General features: G+C 33.5%; 4 protein-coding genes across 5 annotated transcripts; 2 read left to right on the top strand and 2 right to left on the bottom strand.

Moving 5' to 3' along the window:
* Positions 1 to 4,293: 4,293 nt before the first annotated feature.
* LOC133175133 (ATP-dependent helicase wrn-1-like) lies at positions 4,294 to 5,213 on the top strand. 2 transcript variants are annotated; one of them, XM_061310258.1, is made up of 2 exons: positions 4,294 to 4,529; positions 4,627 to 5,213. In XM_061310258.1, the coding sequence occupies exon 2, from the start codon at positions 4,653 to 4,655 to the stop codon at positions 5,205 to 5,207; it is 555 nt and encodes a 184-aa protein (XP_061166242.1). In that variant the 5' UTR covers positions 4,294 to 4,529; positions 4,627 to 4,652; the 3' UTR covers positions 5,208 to 5,213. The 2 variants fall into 2 exon arrangements, with proteins under 2 accessions (XP_061166242.1, XP_061166241.1); XM_061310257.1 differs by having other exon boundaries at positions 4,294 to 5,213.
* Positions 5,214 to 8,332: 3,119 nt separating this feature from the next.
* On the bottom strand, positions 8,333 to 9,665 carry LOC133175139 (uncharacterized). Its single transcript, XM_061310262.1, has 5 exons — positions 9,600 to 9,665; positions 9,151 to 9,338; positions 8,661 to 8,961; positions 8,450 to 8,578; positions 8,333 to 8,341 (listed from the first exon to the last, which is right to left on the bottom strand). The coding sequence occupies exons 1-5, from the start codon at positions 9,663 to 9,665 to the stop codon at positions 8,333 to 8,335; spliced, it is 693 nt and encodes a 230-aa protein (XP_061166246.1).
* Positions 9,666 to 11,094: 1,429 nt separating this feature from the next.
* On the bottom strand, positions 11,095 to 11,949 carry LOC133175140 (uncharacterized). The gene is made up of 3 exons (XM_061310264.1): positions 11,603 to 11,949; positions 11,188 to 11,561; positions 11,095 to 11,106 (listed from the first exon to the last, which is right to left on the bottom strand). The coding sequence occupies exons 1-3, from the start codon at positions 11,799 to 11,801 to the stop codon at positions 11,095 to 11,097; spliced, it is 585 nt and encodes a 194-aa protein (XP_061166248.1). The 5' UTR covers positions 11,802 to 11,949.
* Positions 11,950 to 12,901: 952 nt separating this feature from the next.
* LOC133175134 (uncharacterized) lies at positions 12,902 to 13,174 on the top strand. The gene has a single exon (XM_061310259.1). It carries the CDS (start codon positions 12,902 to 12,904, stop codon positions 13,172 to 13,174), a length of 273 nt encoding a protein of 90 aa, XP_061166243.1.
* The last annotated feature ends 2,942 nt before the right edge of the window (positions 13,175 to 16,116 follow it).

The raw sequence follows: 16,116 nt of genomic DNA on the forward strand, positions 1-16,116 counted from the left end.
ATTAAGAGTTGAAAAAAAACTTTCAAGCCTAGAACCCCAACTTTTCACCTTGCATTTTATTCCAAATTTTTTTTTCTCAATAATTCACTCATAAGTTGTTTTTTTTTCAAACTTTGAAATTAATATACTGTAGATGAATTTGTACAAAAAATTTAGCCTAAAATTCAACTAAAACTGTCCAAAAGGGACAAATACCCCCCGCTGGGTTTTTCAGAGAAGGTACCAAATCACTAATGTTTTCTAGATGTGAGAGGTGTTCACAATTTGCTTAAACATTTAGAGTGAAAATTTAATTACTCATTATATTTTTTTTAATGAATGAAACTAAGGTGCAGCCTAATAAAACATCAATACTAGTAATTACAGTGTTTTTTATTACATTGAAAAAATAGTTTGCAACTATCTTTCATCTTTATGAGACATGACACTCTGCAAATTGATTGTTGAAAAAAAATATCATAATTAATTATACAAAATCAAATTGATCTTAATACCTTTATATCAAACTCATTTTAAAAATAAAAGGCTGGTTCCGGTAACTATGTATTTTGACAGACATAAATTACAATTAAGAGACTTAGACAACAGAGACCTTTATTTCTTTCTGCCCAATTCCCAGGAGATATAGATAAGACCTGCTTGATCAGAGATGCCCTGACAGCTTCCCACACTGAACTCATTAATTAATCTTTAACTGGATGCATGTCCACTCATTACTCCCAAGGGACAAATGCATTTACGCTATCTGCTGTGTAATGTAAAAACTGTTTTTAATACTTTGTGATTTTTTTTTAGTTCTAATGAGTAGTTTTAAGCTGTAGTTCACATTTTGTACAGATGTTCTAGATTCTATGTCTCAAACATTAGACATGAACCCGAAATGACTAAGTCAATAAAAATGAAAAAAAAAAAATTGTAAAATGCAGAAAAATTATCAAATAATGTTGAAAATACCAGGTGCACATCTTCATATGGTAAATAATAAGTGTACAAATTTTCATACAAATCTATGCAATAGTCCCTGGGAACAGATCCAGACAAAACCCCATAATAAAAATGAAAAAAACACCTGTAAAATGCAAAAAAATTATCCAATCATGATGAAAATACCAGGTGCACACCTTCATATGGCAAAAAATAAGTGTACAATTTTTCAGAGAAATCCTTGCAACAGTTTCCATGAAATGATCCGGACAAAATCTCGTCTACAGACAGACAGACAGACAGACAGACGGACAAGCTGATTCCAATATACCCCCCCCCCCCTAAACTTCGTTTGCGGGGGGTATAATAATCTGTTAGGAAGAGTTATCTCTTAATTTTCATCCCTTAAGGGGATGAAGGACTCATGGTCACATGACTCTGTTTAACTACGTCATAGTCTCTGATAATATGACTCTGTTTAACTACGTCATAGTCTCTGATAATATAAGTGCAAAACGTGTTAAGCATCGGTTCTTGTGTAAATTTTTAACAATATTTTTTACTTTAATTATATAAAAAAAAGTTTTAATATTCTTTTAAACATGTACAAATTATGAAAAGATTGATCCACTCCACTGTTTCCCTAAACTGCGCGTCCAACAAGTCTATGACGTCATACACGATCTGTTAGTACAGCAAGATCATACTCGGTGAATACAGGGGCAGTATTATTATGTAAAAACAGGTCATAATCAGTATATGATGAAATATTTTTGAGAAACGGGGAACACAAAAATTATTTTCGCATGGCTGATGACAGAAATCTTATGCAGGTATATCTTATTTCGCTTATTTAGCTTACGTGTGACGTCATAATTGGTTTTTACCGTACTCGTGAAATCTAAACATGACACGTTTTTGTCATGCTTATGTCCTCTTTAACGATGTCCTGTGCAATATGGAGGCCAACTTCACCATTCGAAGTTTTTACTTTTCAATAATTTAAAGGATTTGCATTTCAATTATAGTTCTATATATAGAGAAAGACAATTTCTTTTTCTTTTTTTCATTTTCGGCAGCTTTTTTTTAGGCCTACAGTATTAATTTTGGACTCATGTACTAGGGATATCATATCTTAAGCAGAATTGAGCCACTGAATTAAAGGGAACTCTTTTTTTAGGTGCACATGATGCAACTTCCTAGATGGTGTGTAGGCTGTTTGTCAAAATGTGAAACCCACGTGTATTTTGGGGTAGATATGTTTACTCTCGATTTTCTTTCTTAAAAGCCGCAAAAGGCGTATTTTTTCTGATCTCAAATTTTTTCTCAGCATTAATTTTTATTTTCTCTTTCATGATTTATCTGCTGAGAGTCTAGTTAATTAATTTATTTAATTAAAGCTATATAAATACATGTAGTGAAATTATTTGCTTGTGCGGGACCTTATAGAACTGGGGAAATTCCTTAAATCTTAAGCGTTTGAAAGACTAAGATATAAACTACCATGGGCTTACTCGACTGGCAGTTCCTCCAGGGAGAATTAACGGAATTCCAAACGAGCGGATCGGAATCGCTGCTCTGGTACCGTTGGAACAGTTCCTGCCAGATAGGTGGTGCAGACGGAATCAAAATGGCGGAAAATCATCAAACGATATATCGCATACATTCTTGCTCCCGTTGCAATATGATATTCCCTTCGATGCAGAAAAAAGAACATTCGTTAAACTGGTCATTTAGACAATTTTCCGGTAAGCATAGATTTATTTTTGTTGACCGAAATAATGCAAAGTCAGTACAAATTGTACCGTTATAATGATATATGTATATATATATAAATAAATATATATATATATATATATATATATATATATATATATATATATATATATATATATACATTCAGAAGTAGTCAATTAGGGGGTTCAGCCCCCTCCCCCGTTTCTAATTGTTTTTCCACCTTCGACCAGCTGGCCAGTGAGGATTTCAACAGTTCAAGGCATCTCTGAAACTCCCACCTGACTACAATAAACACATGCACATGAATTAAATAAACTATATAAAGTTATTACATTTATGTAGTCTAATAAGTTAATCTTTTTTATGTTGCTACAGGTGCCTTTCCTGATATGACAATTGTTGGGACAGCAATCTGATTAAAATCAGCTGTTCTGATACGCTACCGCTCACGAACATCTGAATCAACTCGTTTGGAGGTCACGTCCGAACGACCTGAAAATCTAAATATTTAAAAACCAGGTCATGACCTTTTGGACCAATGAAAATGCACGTTTCTTAATCAGTATCGGGAGAAGACAGAAAATGGCGGCGGATTCGATTAAAAAAGTGTTAAAGTTGTTTAACATCACAAACATAAAGGAAGAGCAGAAACAGATCTTAAATTTGCTTTTAAAAGGAGAGGACTGCATAGCAGTATTGCCCACAGGTTACGGTAAATCATTGCCGTACCAGATGTTGATCCCTGTAAGAAGAGAAATGAACACCGACGACAACAGTAAAGTCATCGTATGCTCTCCATTAATTGCCTTAATGCGTGAGCAGTGCGAAAGGTTAAACAGTATCCCGGGCATAACGCTGTTTACAAAGGTTTGTTGACGGTTTTTAAACTTTAGTTAATGAGGGAACATTGAGCTATTTTCACTTTACTCTTTAGTACAACTGTACATGTACATGTAGATCTATATGAGACCCCAATCCTCCCCATAGCCCTAGGCCAAGTATGGTAATTTGTTCTGTCTGTGTTACAATCTCAAAACGTAAGTTATTTGATACCCCCAGGTGCATAAATTTGATGAACCATACTCCTTGACTTATGACATATTTAAATGATATCTACTGGGCCATGTTTTAAAACATAAAAATTATTTAATATGAGCAAGAACACAATGATGATCCATTTCAATTGCTCATGAAAACATAATTTTTACAAATAAAATGGAATTAAATTTTAATACAATTTAATAAATCATTTTTTTTTCTCTATAGGTGGCAGTCAGGATAATGACAAAATAGATACACGCAGCTTTGACTACCTGTTTGCCTCACCAGAATATCTTGTAGGTGATAAAACTTTCCGTACCAGACTAGAGAAATTTAATGTGTCCACTATAGTTGTGGATGAATTCCATACAATTTCAACCTGGTAAGCATAAACATTCTTATTATGCATGTATAAAAAAAAACTGAAATTTAAATTAAAGAACACCTATTATTAGAATGTTTTAAAACCAGACAATTAATTTCAAATTCAGAGTAAGTGAACATTCTTTAGAAATTGAAAATGGTAGACAGATTAACCAGAGATCGCACAAAATACAGGTAATATGTGTTTTAAATTTTAGGGGGAAGAGGAAGGCAAACAAGCATTTCGAAAATGGTTTTCACATATTGGAGAACTGCGGTCGATTCATCCAAAGGGATCTATTCTTGCTCTAAGTGCTACATGTACGAAAAAAATTTCGAAAAGAGTGTCAAAAATCCTTGAACTGCAAGCAGACACCACTGAAATCAGAATTTCGCCAAATAAAGAAAATTTCAAACTTGTAGTGAAAAAGATCCCGAACATAACTGAAATGGCTATGGTTTGGGTAATTGATGCATTGTGCGACAAAACTTTACCACGGACCATTCTCTACTGCAGTTCCATTAAGGATGCTTCCAACCTGTATTCCTACATTATTGCAGAACTTCCACAGTGTGCCGAGGTGCAGATGTTTCATTCAGAGACACCTGAGGACATCAAAACAGAAATTTTGAATGAACTTTCAGACGAAGAAAGCACAACAAGACTTGTGATAGCCACAAGTGCATTAGGCATGGGAGAAGACATACTTAAATATTCAAATGTCATCCTATATGGTGCCCCAAAAAGCATTGTTGACATTGTGCAGGAAATTGGGAGAGTGGGTCGTGATGGGATGGAAGCTGTAGCACTTTTGCTACACAATTCTTATCATCTGAGATCAGTTGATAGTGAGGTGAAGGACTTTTTCACAACAACAGAATGTAGACGTTTATCAATGTTGGCACCATTTCTATCAGAAGGTGAACTTTCAGAACAAAAGAAAAAGACAAGATCACATTCATGCTGTGATCTGTGTGCTGACAAATGTGACTGTGGATCTTGTGATTTGAATCCTTTGGAAAAACTTTTCAACGTTGATATTGAGGAATTAAGTGACTTTAGTGATCAGAATTCATCAGACACTGAATGCTATTATAGTTCTCGCGAGGAAGACAACCTTGACACTCATTTTTCCGATTAAGTACAAAGAATTGCTAAGATATGTGTTATGTATTAAATCAGGCTTGTAGAATGCAAAAGGGGGGGGGGTGTTACAATGAGTGTGAATGTACAAAGGAGAAGGCTCGGACACTTTCTTGAACTGTCTACAAGTTAAGGTGACAGTGAACACTGAACCAGAATAAAACAATAACTTTTGTACTGTTTCATTTTTGTGTTTACTTAATATATTTTCTACACTTAAGGACAAGAGTTACAGATAAACTTAAAAAATATATGTTTGTATTATTGAAAAAAAAAATTACCAAAAAAAGGTTTATTTTTCCTTCAAAGTACCTCAATAATTTCCAATAGTGATTTTTAAAAAAGCACTGGTAAAATAAAAAATTGGAACATTGTAAAAGACCTTAAAAAATTATACTATTTAGAGACAGATGATATGACCTTCATTTAAAACCAAAATCGATCTATGCATAATTTTTTGTGTGTGTAGCATGTGTCCTTAATATTCACCATTTTTTAATCATGCAGCTTTAGATACTAGTAATTGGAAAACCCTTTAGCTTTACAATATAGAAACAACAATCTGATAGATATCTCATCTTTATTTTACAATTTTGACTATTGTAACACAAAACTTATCATAATCTTTTTTTTTTTAGTTATTATTAAGAATTGTTCAAAAGGAAAAAGGTCCAAAATAAATTCTATTTTTTAAACAATTCTAAAAGTGTTTAACATTTCTTGAATCTGTACTCGAGAACTTGCATACATAAATATTGCATACATTATGGCTTCATATGAGATTTTGTAATTGTACACATTTCTAAAATAGATCTGTACATAAAAAAAAATTAATGGTTTATGGCCATAACGGATATATAAGGACCCTTTATACACCAATGAAACATATTTTTGGGACATTGAGAAATCTTTGTTGTATAAATAGTCATTTATACCAAGGAAAAAATTATCAAAAATGAAAGTATTGATTAATACAAATTTCTAATGCTTATGTAATACATGTAAAATATGGTATCCTTATAAAAATTACATATAAAACTTTAAAGAATTGCAATTAAGTCAGAATGAATGGATAACTCCCAAGATGTTTATGGATAACAAAATAAAGTATATAGAATATCATGTATCATTACACAAAAAAACTGTTTCTCGTTTTATAGCATAGTGTGGTCACATAATCTACTGAAAGTACTGTATATAGGGAAATTTTCACCCCAGTTTTATTTTCGCCCCTTTCGCCCTAGACACAAGTGGGCAAATTTAAGAAGGGACGAATTCAAAGAAAAAGTATAACTGTGAATGGGGGAAATTAAAACGGGGCAAAATTGTTAGCAAGTGTGAAAAGGCGAAAATAACACGGGGCGAAAATATCCCAGTAAGTTGTACCTAAACAGTTTTGTTTCTCAAACGATGGAATGCAACAAGAGGTGTGTGTCTATGTACACGAGTAGCAAACCCTTTAAAACAATCATCAAATATGTTTTTGTTTGTACACAAAGACTTGCATTTTAACTTCCTTCCATCTACAAATGAAAATGCATTAATGTCTTGTAATTCAATCAAAATTTTTTGCACATCTTGTTCGTAAGATGGAAGATTGTGAAATCCTTTTCTGGCCGCAACACTACAAAATGTATCAAAATGCTTTACAAAATTTACAATGTGAGGAAACTCTTTTGAGTGTCGCAGGATACTCTCTTTTGTTTGGTAACCAGAACAAACAATTTTACTGTCCCTGTTTAATAACTCGACATATTCATCTAGGGCAATGTTATTGTTTTTCCCGCCTTGTAAGTTTACACACCTATTGGCAATAAGCCTTTCCTTTTGTTCATTATCCAATATACCTTCTGTTAAAGAAAAGATGGATTGATCCAATAGCATACTTAGTTTTGTTTGTTTTAACATAGATTGGTAGCTCATATTTTGCTGACCTCACACTACGGTGTCCATCAGCCATGTCAACTGCTGAGTCTAAATTCTTGTGAAGCATAGCAAGTTTAAATAGCAGTTGACAATAACTTCCCACTTCATCTTTCACTTTTTCAATTGATTTTTTTGTCTCAGGTGTTTTTGCTCCATGAATTTTTTCTTCATGCACTTTCAGAGAACCAACACATGTGTATGATTTTGGACAGAAATGGCAATGTACTCTTCCATTTTCAAGATTGGAAAGATAATAATTTTCAGGATGAGCAATGTCTGTTATGATATCTCAAAGGTCTCTCATAATGTCTGTTTGTGACCCAAAGAAGTATTCTTGCAAAATCTCCTGACATATTCCATTCAGCCAACCAATCTTTTCATCAGATGAGAAGTTTTGAAAGTTATCTGGCATTGGAATTTCTTCATCAGCAGTCTTGTCAAACTTTTGGAAAAACAAGAGACAGCACATTGCATCCAAAATGGTATAGTAGAGAAATTTGTATGGCCGATAAGCATTTCTAACTTCTCCCTTTACATTTGTGGAATTTAATAAATTTCTAAAGTAGTAAGCAGTCCCCCTATCACCTCCTGACCCTGTGCTATAGGTGAGTTTGCAGATTGCCTGAATGAAAATGAAAACTGATTAAGTAACTTTAAAAACAACATAGAACTTAACTTGTTTCAGTGATGCAGATCTCCCAAAAATTGATTGGGACAGTCTCTGTTAATATATCTGATACAAAAAAAAAATGAAGGCCTACATTAAAGCAGATAGATTGTACATTTACACTTTCAATATTCAGTTCTGAATGGTAGGCAATCATAAAACATAAAAGCAAGTTTTTGTAACACCTTTAAAAATTGTCTATAGATAGAAATCTACAATTTAAACACAGTTTACTATTATTTAGTCTCAAATCTGTAAAAGGTCAGACCCACATTATCATGCTTCAATTAATGCTTGAGTCAATAAATGTTTAATAATCTTGTAATGTACAGTAGCAAGTACATGTACCTCCAAGAAATTCACGAGACGGTGAAAATCTTCTATTTTAGAGATAAATCCTTCAAGTCTTGATTCAGCTGTCTCCCCATTCAGAACGGATTGTTGCGCACCTTGTACACGTTCATCTGTTAGTCTATCACCTTAAGAAGAAAATAGTTCATCAAATTTCCCTGTAATATCACAATCTTGGTCTAGTAAAACTTTCAAATTATGCAAGTAGTTTAACAATTCAATAAAACAAAATTTCATTAATAAAATTACAGTGTTTTTCAAAAATTTTATAGGAAATATGAAAACATATGTCTTACCACCAAAAAAAAAACAGATTCTAATATTTCACCATTTTGGAATGGAACATATTTAGATTGCATATCCCTAAGTAGCTGTATCATATCAGCTGTTTTTGTTTCATTGGTGTCAAATAATCCTAATGGATACTGAAAATAGAAGTTAGAACAATATACAAATTATCCATGATGATGTACATTCCTTTATAAAAAGTATCATCAAAAATAGTACCTGTTTTGTTTTTTCTCCTGCTTGTGCACTATACTGATGGGTGAGATGTACACGATAAATTTTTTCAAATTCTACTTTCATCTGAGGAACATTCTGGATCACTGAGCTCGCAAAGAGGAAAATCAGTTCATCCATTAACATACCCTGCTCCTCGATCGACGGAATAAATTTCTCTTTATCTATTGATGTGTCTGTTTCCTGGTCTTCTCCATTTCCCATGGGTGCACAAGTAGGGATTATCCTATCTACCACCACAACTATATTGAACAGGTGAAGAGATAAAGTTTTCTGTTGCGATGTCCTGAAAATAAGACATGGTATTAAAAAAATGTTGACGTAGTCTGAAAAACCTTCACCCAATGCCTGTATTCTTTCCAGGTGTCACCTATAGTGACAAAAACTACTGAAAGGAACACCTGTTGTGGCTTTTCTGTGTAAATTTAACAAAAATATTAATTAAAGAATACTTAAAGTTAAGAACATCTAATACCTAAAGGCTGGGATAATGTTCTTGTCCCAGTTGTCTCCAACCAACTGGTACTTCACATGCCCTCCCTCAGCCCATTCCTTCCTTAACTGAATAATTTCTTCATCCAGTTTATCAATCCAGGATGCTAATTTGTTGTGTACAGATCCAGGGCTGACACAAAGACCAATTTTGGCTAGCCTTTGGATATCCTAGAAGGAAATGACATATATTGGTGGCATTGCATAAAAGAAATAATTTAATAGTTCATGCTTGATTCAGTTAATATCATTATTGTCACAGTAAAACATGATTATAGCAAACAACCTTATAATGAATTCACAGCCCAGTGATTTCCGTTGTTTTTAAACTTTTTGTGAACTAACCGATATAATAATTTATGTTTATAGCAAATCAAAATTGTTTGTCTCTGGTGCTTTGCTGTATTATCAAATATATTATCCTTTGGGTACATCCACCATGGACAAGCATAAATGCAATGCAGTAATGCAGCCAAGACATTTCCTGACTACGACCATGCCATCCAGTTGCAACTGTGTGTAAAATGTGCATGAATTTCTTTTCTGTTGGTGCTACTGGTACATCACATACAACTGCAATGATCACTTTCAAAACATTGGGGGCTCTAAGTTCCAATTCCTTATGAAATTTATCCCATGTGAAAGACATCAAGCTGTCATGGTCCTTTTTCTGTAAGATTGACCCTGAATTCCTTCTGCAAATTTCTTTGGACTCTGTACAACCTTAGCTGCTGCAGTCGCAACATCATCTGGGTTGGAGAGGGTCAGCACTTCCAGCACAGTTTTTTCAACATTAAGTGATTTAAAAATAGCTTTGCATAATTTCTGATGAATCTCATTCACAATTAGGGCTGTCCTCTTTCCACTTGGATAGGATATTGTCATCTAATTTATCCAAGAAAAGCAGTTTACATTAAATGTGTACACAACATATATGCATGCAAAAATCAATGCATTAACAGTTTTGATTACTTACAAAATCAATCATTACTGAACTGAACATTATAGATCATGATAAATATTTTTATATGTAAAATTATATTTGAAAAATAAGAAATATTTGAAGCTAGTGTGGCCATTCTTAATGATAAATGTCAGAAACACAAAAGTTTTTTTAAAAAATTTTGAATTAAATAAGTACATGTAACTGTCAGAATAGATATATGTGGTTGCGCAGTTGGCCAGTTTCCCTTATGAAACATGCCAAATATGCCTTGCATGAAGTATATGAATGTACCAACCTTGTTAGAATTATTTTACAAGATTATCCAGACTTGAATTTATAACATAATTTTTGTTGGTAATTCATTAGAACTGCTTAACTTTAGGAGAGAATGGTAGATTTTCATGCTCCCAAGATCTTCAATTTGAAATGCTTTAACAACATGTAATCAGGTAAATAAATATGTATAATTATATATTAATGTAATTACCTGATCCTCTTCCAGTGTGGTCATCTGAACCAAATATTAAAAATAAATGAACCTGAAATTTTGAAGATAACAAGTATAGCATGCAAAACAATAAATATTAACATGATTTAACAACAGTAACAAAAAATATATGAAATAGTTAAAAAAATCAAGTGAAGTGTAACAGGGAGGAAACTATGTCTGTCAGACTGTAACTGGGGCCTTATTTTAACAAGTGAATTATCACTTATAGTTTTTATAGTATTTGTCAATTCATACTATTGCCTGTTACACTTGCACATCTTTTAAACTACTTGGAAACAGTAATAGAAAACAATTCATATAAATTGAGGAACACTGTAGAACAATATGATCAGATGTGTGACATCAATTGATATATAGGTCTAAATTTTTCACTGTTCATTGGACAAAACAAAATGTTACTGAAGTCTCACATCTAATGTCGCCCATCTAATGTGAATTTTAATAATCATGATCAAGACGTAACCGTATGATCATATTGTTACCTAAATTGTAAAGAAAATGATTGAATACCAAAAAAGTGTGTAACGTAAAGGATAAAAATTCAATGTACAGCATATCTCTACTTCTCCTTGTAAGGTTGTATGAGTTTCACTAGGCCTATTGGTGAAGGAAGTTCCGAGTGATCTCCGGACTGGTGGCTTTACTTGCTTGGCGACAGGTAGTCCTCCTCTATTTGTAAGGTCAGAGAAGGGTAGAATACTGATGGGCTGAACACAAGTAATTGGTAGGAGGGAGGCCACTTTCTTGGTCGGTTGCCGAATAATAGGGCTACGTAACATTCTTTTAGTTATCACCGAACGTTTCGGTGACGGAAGAGAAAGTAAAAAATTCTCTTTTACGTTCTCTGCTGAGTATTTTAATTTACATTTCAGTTCGGATACTTCTTTTTCCATTTTACTGAGCCTCTCAACGGTCCGGAAACACTTCTGACATACACCTGTTTCACAACAGGATCACAGACCTCAACCCCAAGCGAACTATTGATAATTTTTTTTCGTTCTTCTGTTAATTTAAACTTTTTATCGAAAAACTTCTGTGTAATCTCTTTCCCATTTGAGTCTATAAACGTGTGAATAAAAGAAAATCCACATATAATGCATATATTCCCCAGACTTAACGTTTTTCTGGGAGTAGCCATGCCACTCGACTGAGCAGCCATCTTTGTTATCGTAAACATTAACGCGAAGAATCATGGGAAATCTTCCATTAGACGAATCTCGCCAGCGGCAATTTGATTGGCTTGTGGAAAGGTCGTTCGGACGTGACCTCCAAACGAGTTGATTCAGATGTTCGTAAGCGGTAGCGTATCAGAACAGCTGATTTTAATCAGATTGGTTGGGACAGAGTCCTCGGATGAAGTGAACAAAACGCCTCATATGAAGAGGAGGAGTCTTGTTCAATGTGAAGAGTGCCAACTGTTCTTCTCGGACATGGGCATTTTTGCTGTAAGAATGGTAAGTATGACTGAGAATGACTTTTAAATGAGATCTTTTTATGCACTGTTCTCGGTTAAAATTCAAAACTTTGACAGGCTTTCTTTTCAATTTTTTTTTAATTCAAGTTTTGCCCATTTATGTTAAAAAGTCAATGAATTTTTTAAGTTTTCCAAGACAATGAAAGACAATCATACTAAAGGCATTTTTAGTCTATTAAGGGGTTTATTTCCTTATCGAATTGTTTAATCAGACTACCAACTGAAATAAAATTGAAGTCAAAGATCTGTCATGTTTATGATACGGAGATTTTCAAATTTACCCTTTCATACAGTTCCTTAGCATAGTGAAACTTGTACCTTTAAGATAATTATGATCATAAATGTTAAAGGGCCTGTCACATCTGAAATCACTGATGTACAGGGAGAAACCGATGACTAACCCGATATTCCTGCCACTACAGAAAATAGAGAGGGGGATGGGTTTTGGTCTAAATCCCCAACACTCTTGCTACTAAAAGAGTATAAGAACCATAAAAATGCCCTTGAAACTGGTGTAGACTGAGAAAAGTAGCTCAGTGGTCAAAACTCTCAGGGAAGCTGAGAGAACAAGGTTATAGATAGTCGGAGATGCAAGTGAGTGGCCGGTGGAAGACCCTTGTTTGCTTGTACAAAAAGACCAAGGACCATAATGGCAAGCCTGATGTGTAGAGAAAATATGGGAATTGTAAAATTTTATCATCAATTATCATTGAGAAATGCATTTTTTTTCATTGATAGCACAAAATAGTATGTGTATTCATTTTTCAGGAAATGTCAAGAAGGACTTTCCATTCTTCTATAAAATGGAGGATATCCTTGGCAAAGACTATGCAGTTACTCCAATGTGTCTTCTGTCTAGTGCTTCAACATCAACAGATAAAACTTCTGAAGAAATCCAACCCACTCCTTGTAAGAGAAAGCATGAATCAGATTCCGATGTAGAGAATAGTACAGCTTCATCATCATGTACAAGTCAAAAGAAAAAGCAACAAACACAGTCATCAGAAGTTATTGAGTTTTTAAGCACATGTGAGCAGAAACAAGAGGAGAGATACAAGAAGGAAATGGAGCAGTGAGAAAAAATGCACACTGAAAAAATGGCAATGTTTAATGCCCTTATTGAAACAATGAAAAAGTACATTATTATCAATATTTCAATTCTTACATTTCCTGACGAAATTAAAAAAAAAAAAGCGGATGTGTCACAAAAATTTTCTTTGTGCATAAAACTAGTGTTTGTTGATGCTAGACTTTAAAATGTATATTTAAAGATAATTTATCTCTTTAAATTGAATTTTTGTATTTACAGATGACTTGGATGTGCCATTTCGAGAGTCTACAATTTGTTAAGAGAAATGAAATATATGGAGATAACGTACAGTATTCAAGCTCAAAAGTCCATTAAACATATGGATTGTGTTATCTTGGATTGTAGCCATCTGTACTGCTACTCCGAATGTGCCAATCAAATAAAGGAATATTCCATCTGTTGAGGAAAGCTGTCAAAATTTTTAAAGCATAGATATATACCAAGAGAAATATTTGCTCTGTAATTCATTTTTTGTCTAATTCAATGAAACTATGTTCTTAAACTAAGCCATACAAAGGCATTGAAATTTAAGGAGGCTGGGGGGTCAACAAATTAACCATCAGATATAACTTAATTTTTTAGATATATCTTAAGCTGTCAACTATCATTTGGCAAACAAAAATTTCATACATTTTAGTTTTAAAATTTGATCATTTTTGTATATTTTTATATGGAGCTCTTCTTCTAAAGGAGATCAGTATAGTGTGAAAATGGCCAAAACCACCCAGCCCTCTTAATGTTGGAATTACTATCATATATGAATTTTTATACACCCATCTCGCCATATAACGCTGTCCACATCTTGATATGTTTTAGGATAGGCTCTTAAAGTTGATAATATGTTGTGACATTAATTTTTTTCTTAAGATTGTGCAAGTATGACTGTCCATTATCCAAAGGAAACTTGCCTTCATTTCTTTTATCATATTGTGAATGCTTATGTATGACAGGTGTACTTTTGTGTACATATTGTTCCTGATTCTAGTCAAATAAACTCAAAAAGGTCTGAATTCTTGTCATTTTATTTAACTTATTAAGGGAAGATTTCACAATATTTGACAAGATTGCAATTTCTATCAATCAGTGTTGCTCTTAAGGCTGGGAACCACTCCATGGAGTTTTTTGTTTTAGCATACTTTACCATACATTGTACTTAAATACCTGTTATTTTGTGAAATTTAAAAAAAGTGAATCACTGCATTTCCCGAGAGAAATATTTTTTTTTGATATTTAAAGGTTAAATAACAAAGATTTGATATATTAAGTTTTCAATAGTTTGGTACATTTTGCAATCTACTCAATTGATCTCAGAGTTGTTCTGGATTTTTTTTAAAATACTAGTTGATTTTTTGTTTTGAAAAAAAAAAAGTGAAATAATAATTGGTGCTTTTTTGAAAAATAAAACTGAAATCATTATTGGTATTTCTTATTATTTGATGAAATCCAACAACTTAAAATGAATACATTGAATTTATTGTCAGAAAGATTTGCATATTTCAATAAGTAGCAGTATTCAAGGTCATACTTTTAACGTGGCAAATTGCAAGTAATTATAGCACGATTTACAACTCCTTCATTTTATTTGCATTTCTCTGTACAAACAAAATCGGGTTTTGCAATCTGTTATTGTCAAGTCAACCTCTACGAATTCTTCAATAGAGTCGGAATTCAAAAAACAAATGTTGTGAAATACACAGCCTAACAATTTTCAATGCAGTTTCCACTTCAGCATTGACTAAATACTGCAGCCTCTTCAATCTTCCCTTTAACAGACCAAAGGATCTTTCAATTGTAACCCTATTAGTAGATAACAACCGATTGAAGTGTTTTTCATCCGGAGTTAAATGGCCATTGTTTCTATAGGGAGTCAGTAACCATCTTTGAATGTGATAGGCTCCATCTGCAACAATATAGCCTTAACCACATTGACTTAAACCAGTTTTCCAAAGATCAGATTTTCGCAGTATTCTCGCATCATGGCATCTTCCAAGAAAGCCAACAAAGCAATGCTTAAATGTCATGTTTTCTCTTCAAACACCTTGTTATTGAAATCCTTTGCCATTTACGTAAGAAACAGCACTTTCTTTTGGGGCACAAATTGGAATGTGGGTCCCATCAAGACATCCAATAAAACCATTCTTCCTTTCAAAATAGATATTTCATTTTGTTCATTTTGATCTGGCCACTTAATAAGTTTTTACATCAAGTGCTCAAGTGTTCCATCTTCAATTTTATTCAGCATCTTCAGAACAGTTGACTCGGACACACCGAATCTGCCTGCAATTCTGTGAACTGTGTCCTGTGAGCCAAGATACCAAAGAGTCATAAGTAGTTGTTTCTTTACTGTGAGTGGTTCTCTTCCCCGATGATGTAAATCCACCTTTAAGCTGGGCATGTCTACAAAGTATCTTACAAATACCCCAAAAAGTCTATAAATTTTTTTTCTAAAATCCTCAGGTCCGTAGTTTCCAACGACATTGTCGACATAGCCCCTCAGCCTTCAAATGAATTATTTCGATATAATACACGTATGTACATTGTGCTATACAGTTTATTTATTATACCTGTATAAAGCATCCATAACCATGCACATCAATACACATTTTTCACTAATCCTTACAAACATCATTTAATTATGGGTGTGAAAACTTTTTTGATCGAAATCCATCTTTTTTTTCAAATGCATATTTACGTTGTTGCTAATAAAGCACCATGTACAATAATATTTGCAAAATTTCCATGGGAACTGCTGCTACCATCATCCAACACTTCCAAACACATCCCTACTGTCGCCATGTTTCAACTCTGTTTTATTCTATTCGTGGAACAGTTGGAATGGTCGAGACTGCGTTCAGAGCGATTCCGGAACTGTAGATTCACACTGGCTACATATACGGATTAAACCAGATTCAACACTCGTCATTGAAG

The sequence above is a fragment of the Saccostrea echinata genome, unplaced genomic scaffold (assembly GCF_033153115.1).
Source record: "Saccostrea echinata isolate AGI-Se365-2 ecotype Australia unplaced genomic scaffold, CSIRO_AGI_Sech_v1 ptg000061l, whole genome shotgun sequence".
In the NCBI taxonomy this organism is placed as follows: Eukaryota; Metazoa; Mollusca; class Bivalvia; order Ostreida; family Ostreidae; genus Saccostrea; species Saccostrea echinata.

Coding starts and splice junctions, on each gene's coding strand:
- LOC133175133 (XM_061310257.1), top strand. CDS start 4,515: ATGGCTATGGTTTGGGTAATTGATGCATTGTGCGACAAAACTTTACCA.
- LOC133175139 (XM_061310262.1), bottom strand. CDS start 9,665: ATGGTCGTAGTCAGGAAATGTCTTGGCTGCATTACTGCATTGCATTTA. Junction 9,339..9,599: donor TATGCTTGTCCATGGTGGAT/GTACCCAAAGGA, acceptor ATTTCCTTCTAG/GATATCCAAAGGCTAGCCAA. Junction 8,962..9,150: donor AACATTATCCCAGCCTTTAG/GTATTAGATGTT, acceptor TCTTATTTTCAG/GACATCGCAACAGAAAACTT.
- LOC133175140 (XM_061310264.1), bottom strand. CDS start 11,801: ATGTTTACGATAACAAAGATGGCTGCTCAGTCGAGTGGCATGGCTACT. Junction 11,562..11,602: donor ACGAAAAAAAATTATCAATA/GTTCGCTTGGGG, acceptor GTTGTGAAACAG/GTGTATGTCAGAAGTGTTTC.
- LOC133175134 (XM_061310259.1), top strand. CDS start 12,902: ATGGAGGATATCCTTGGCAAAGACTATGCAGTTACTCCAATGTGTCTT.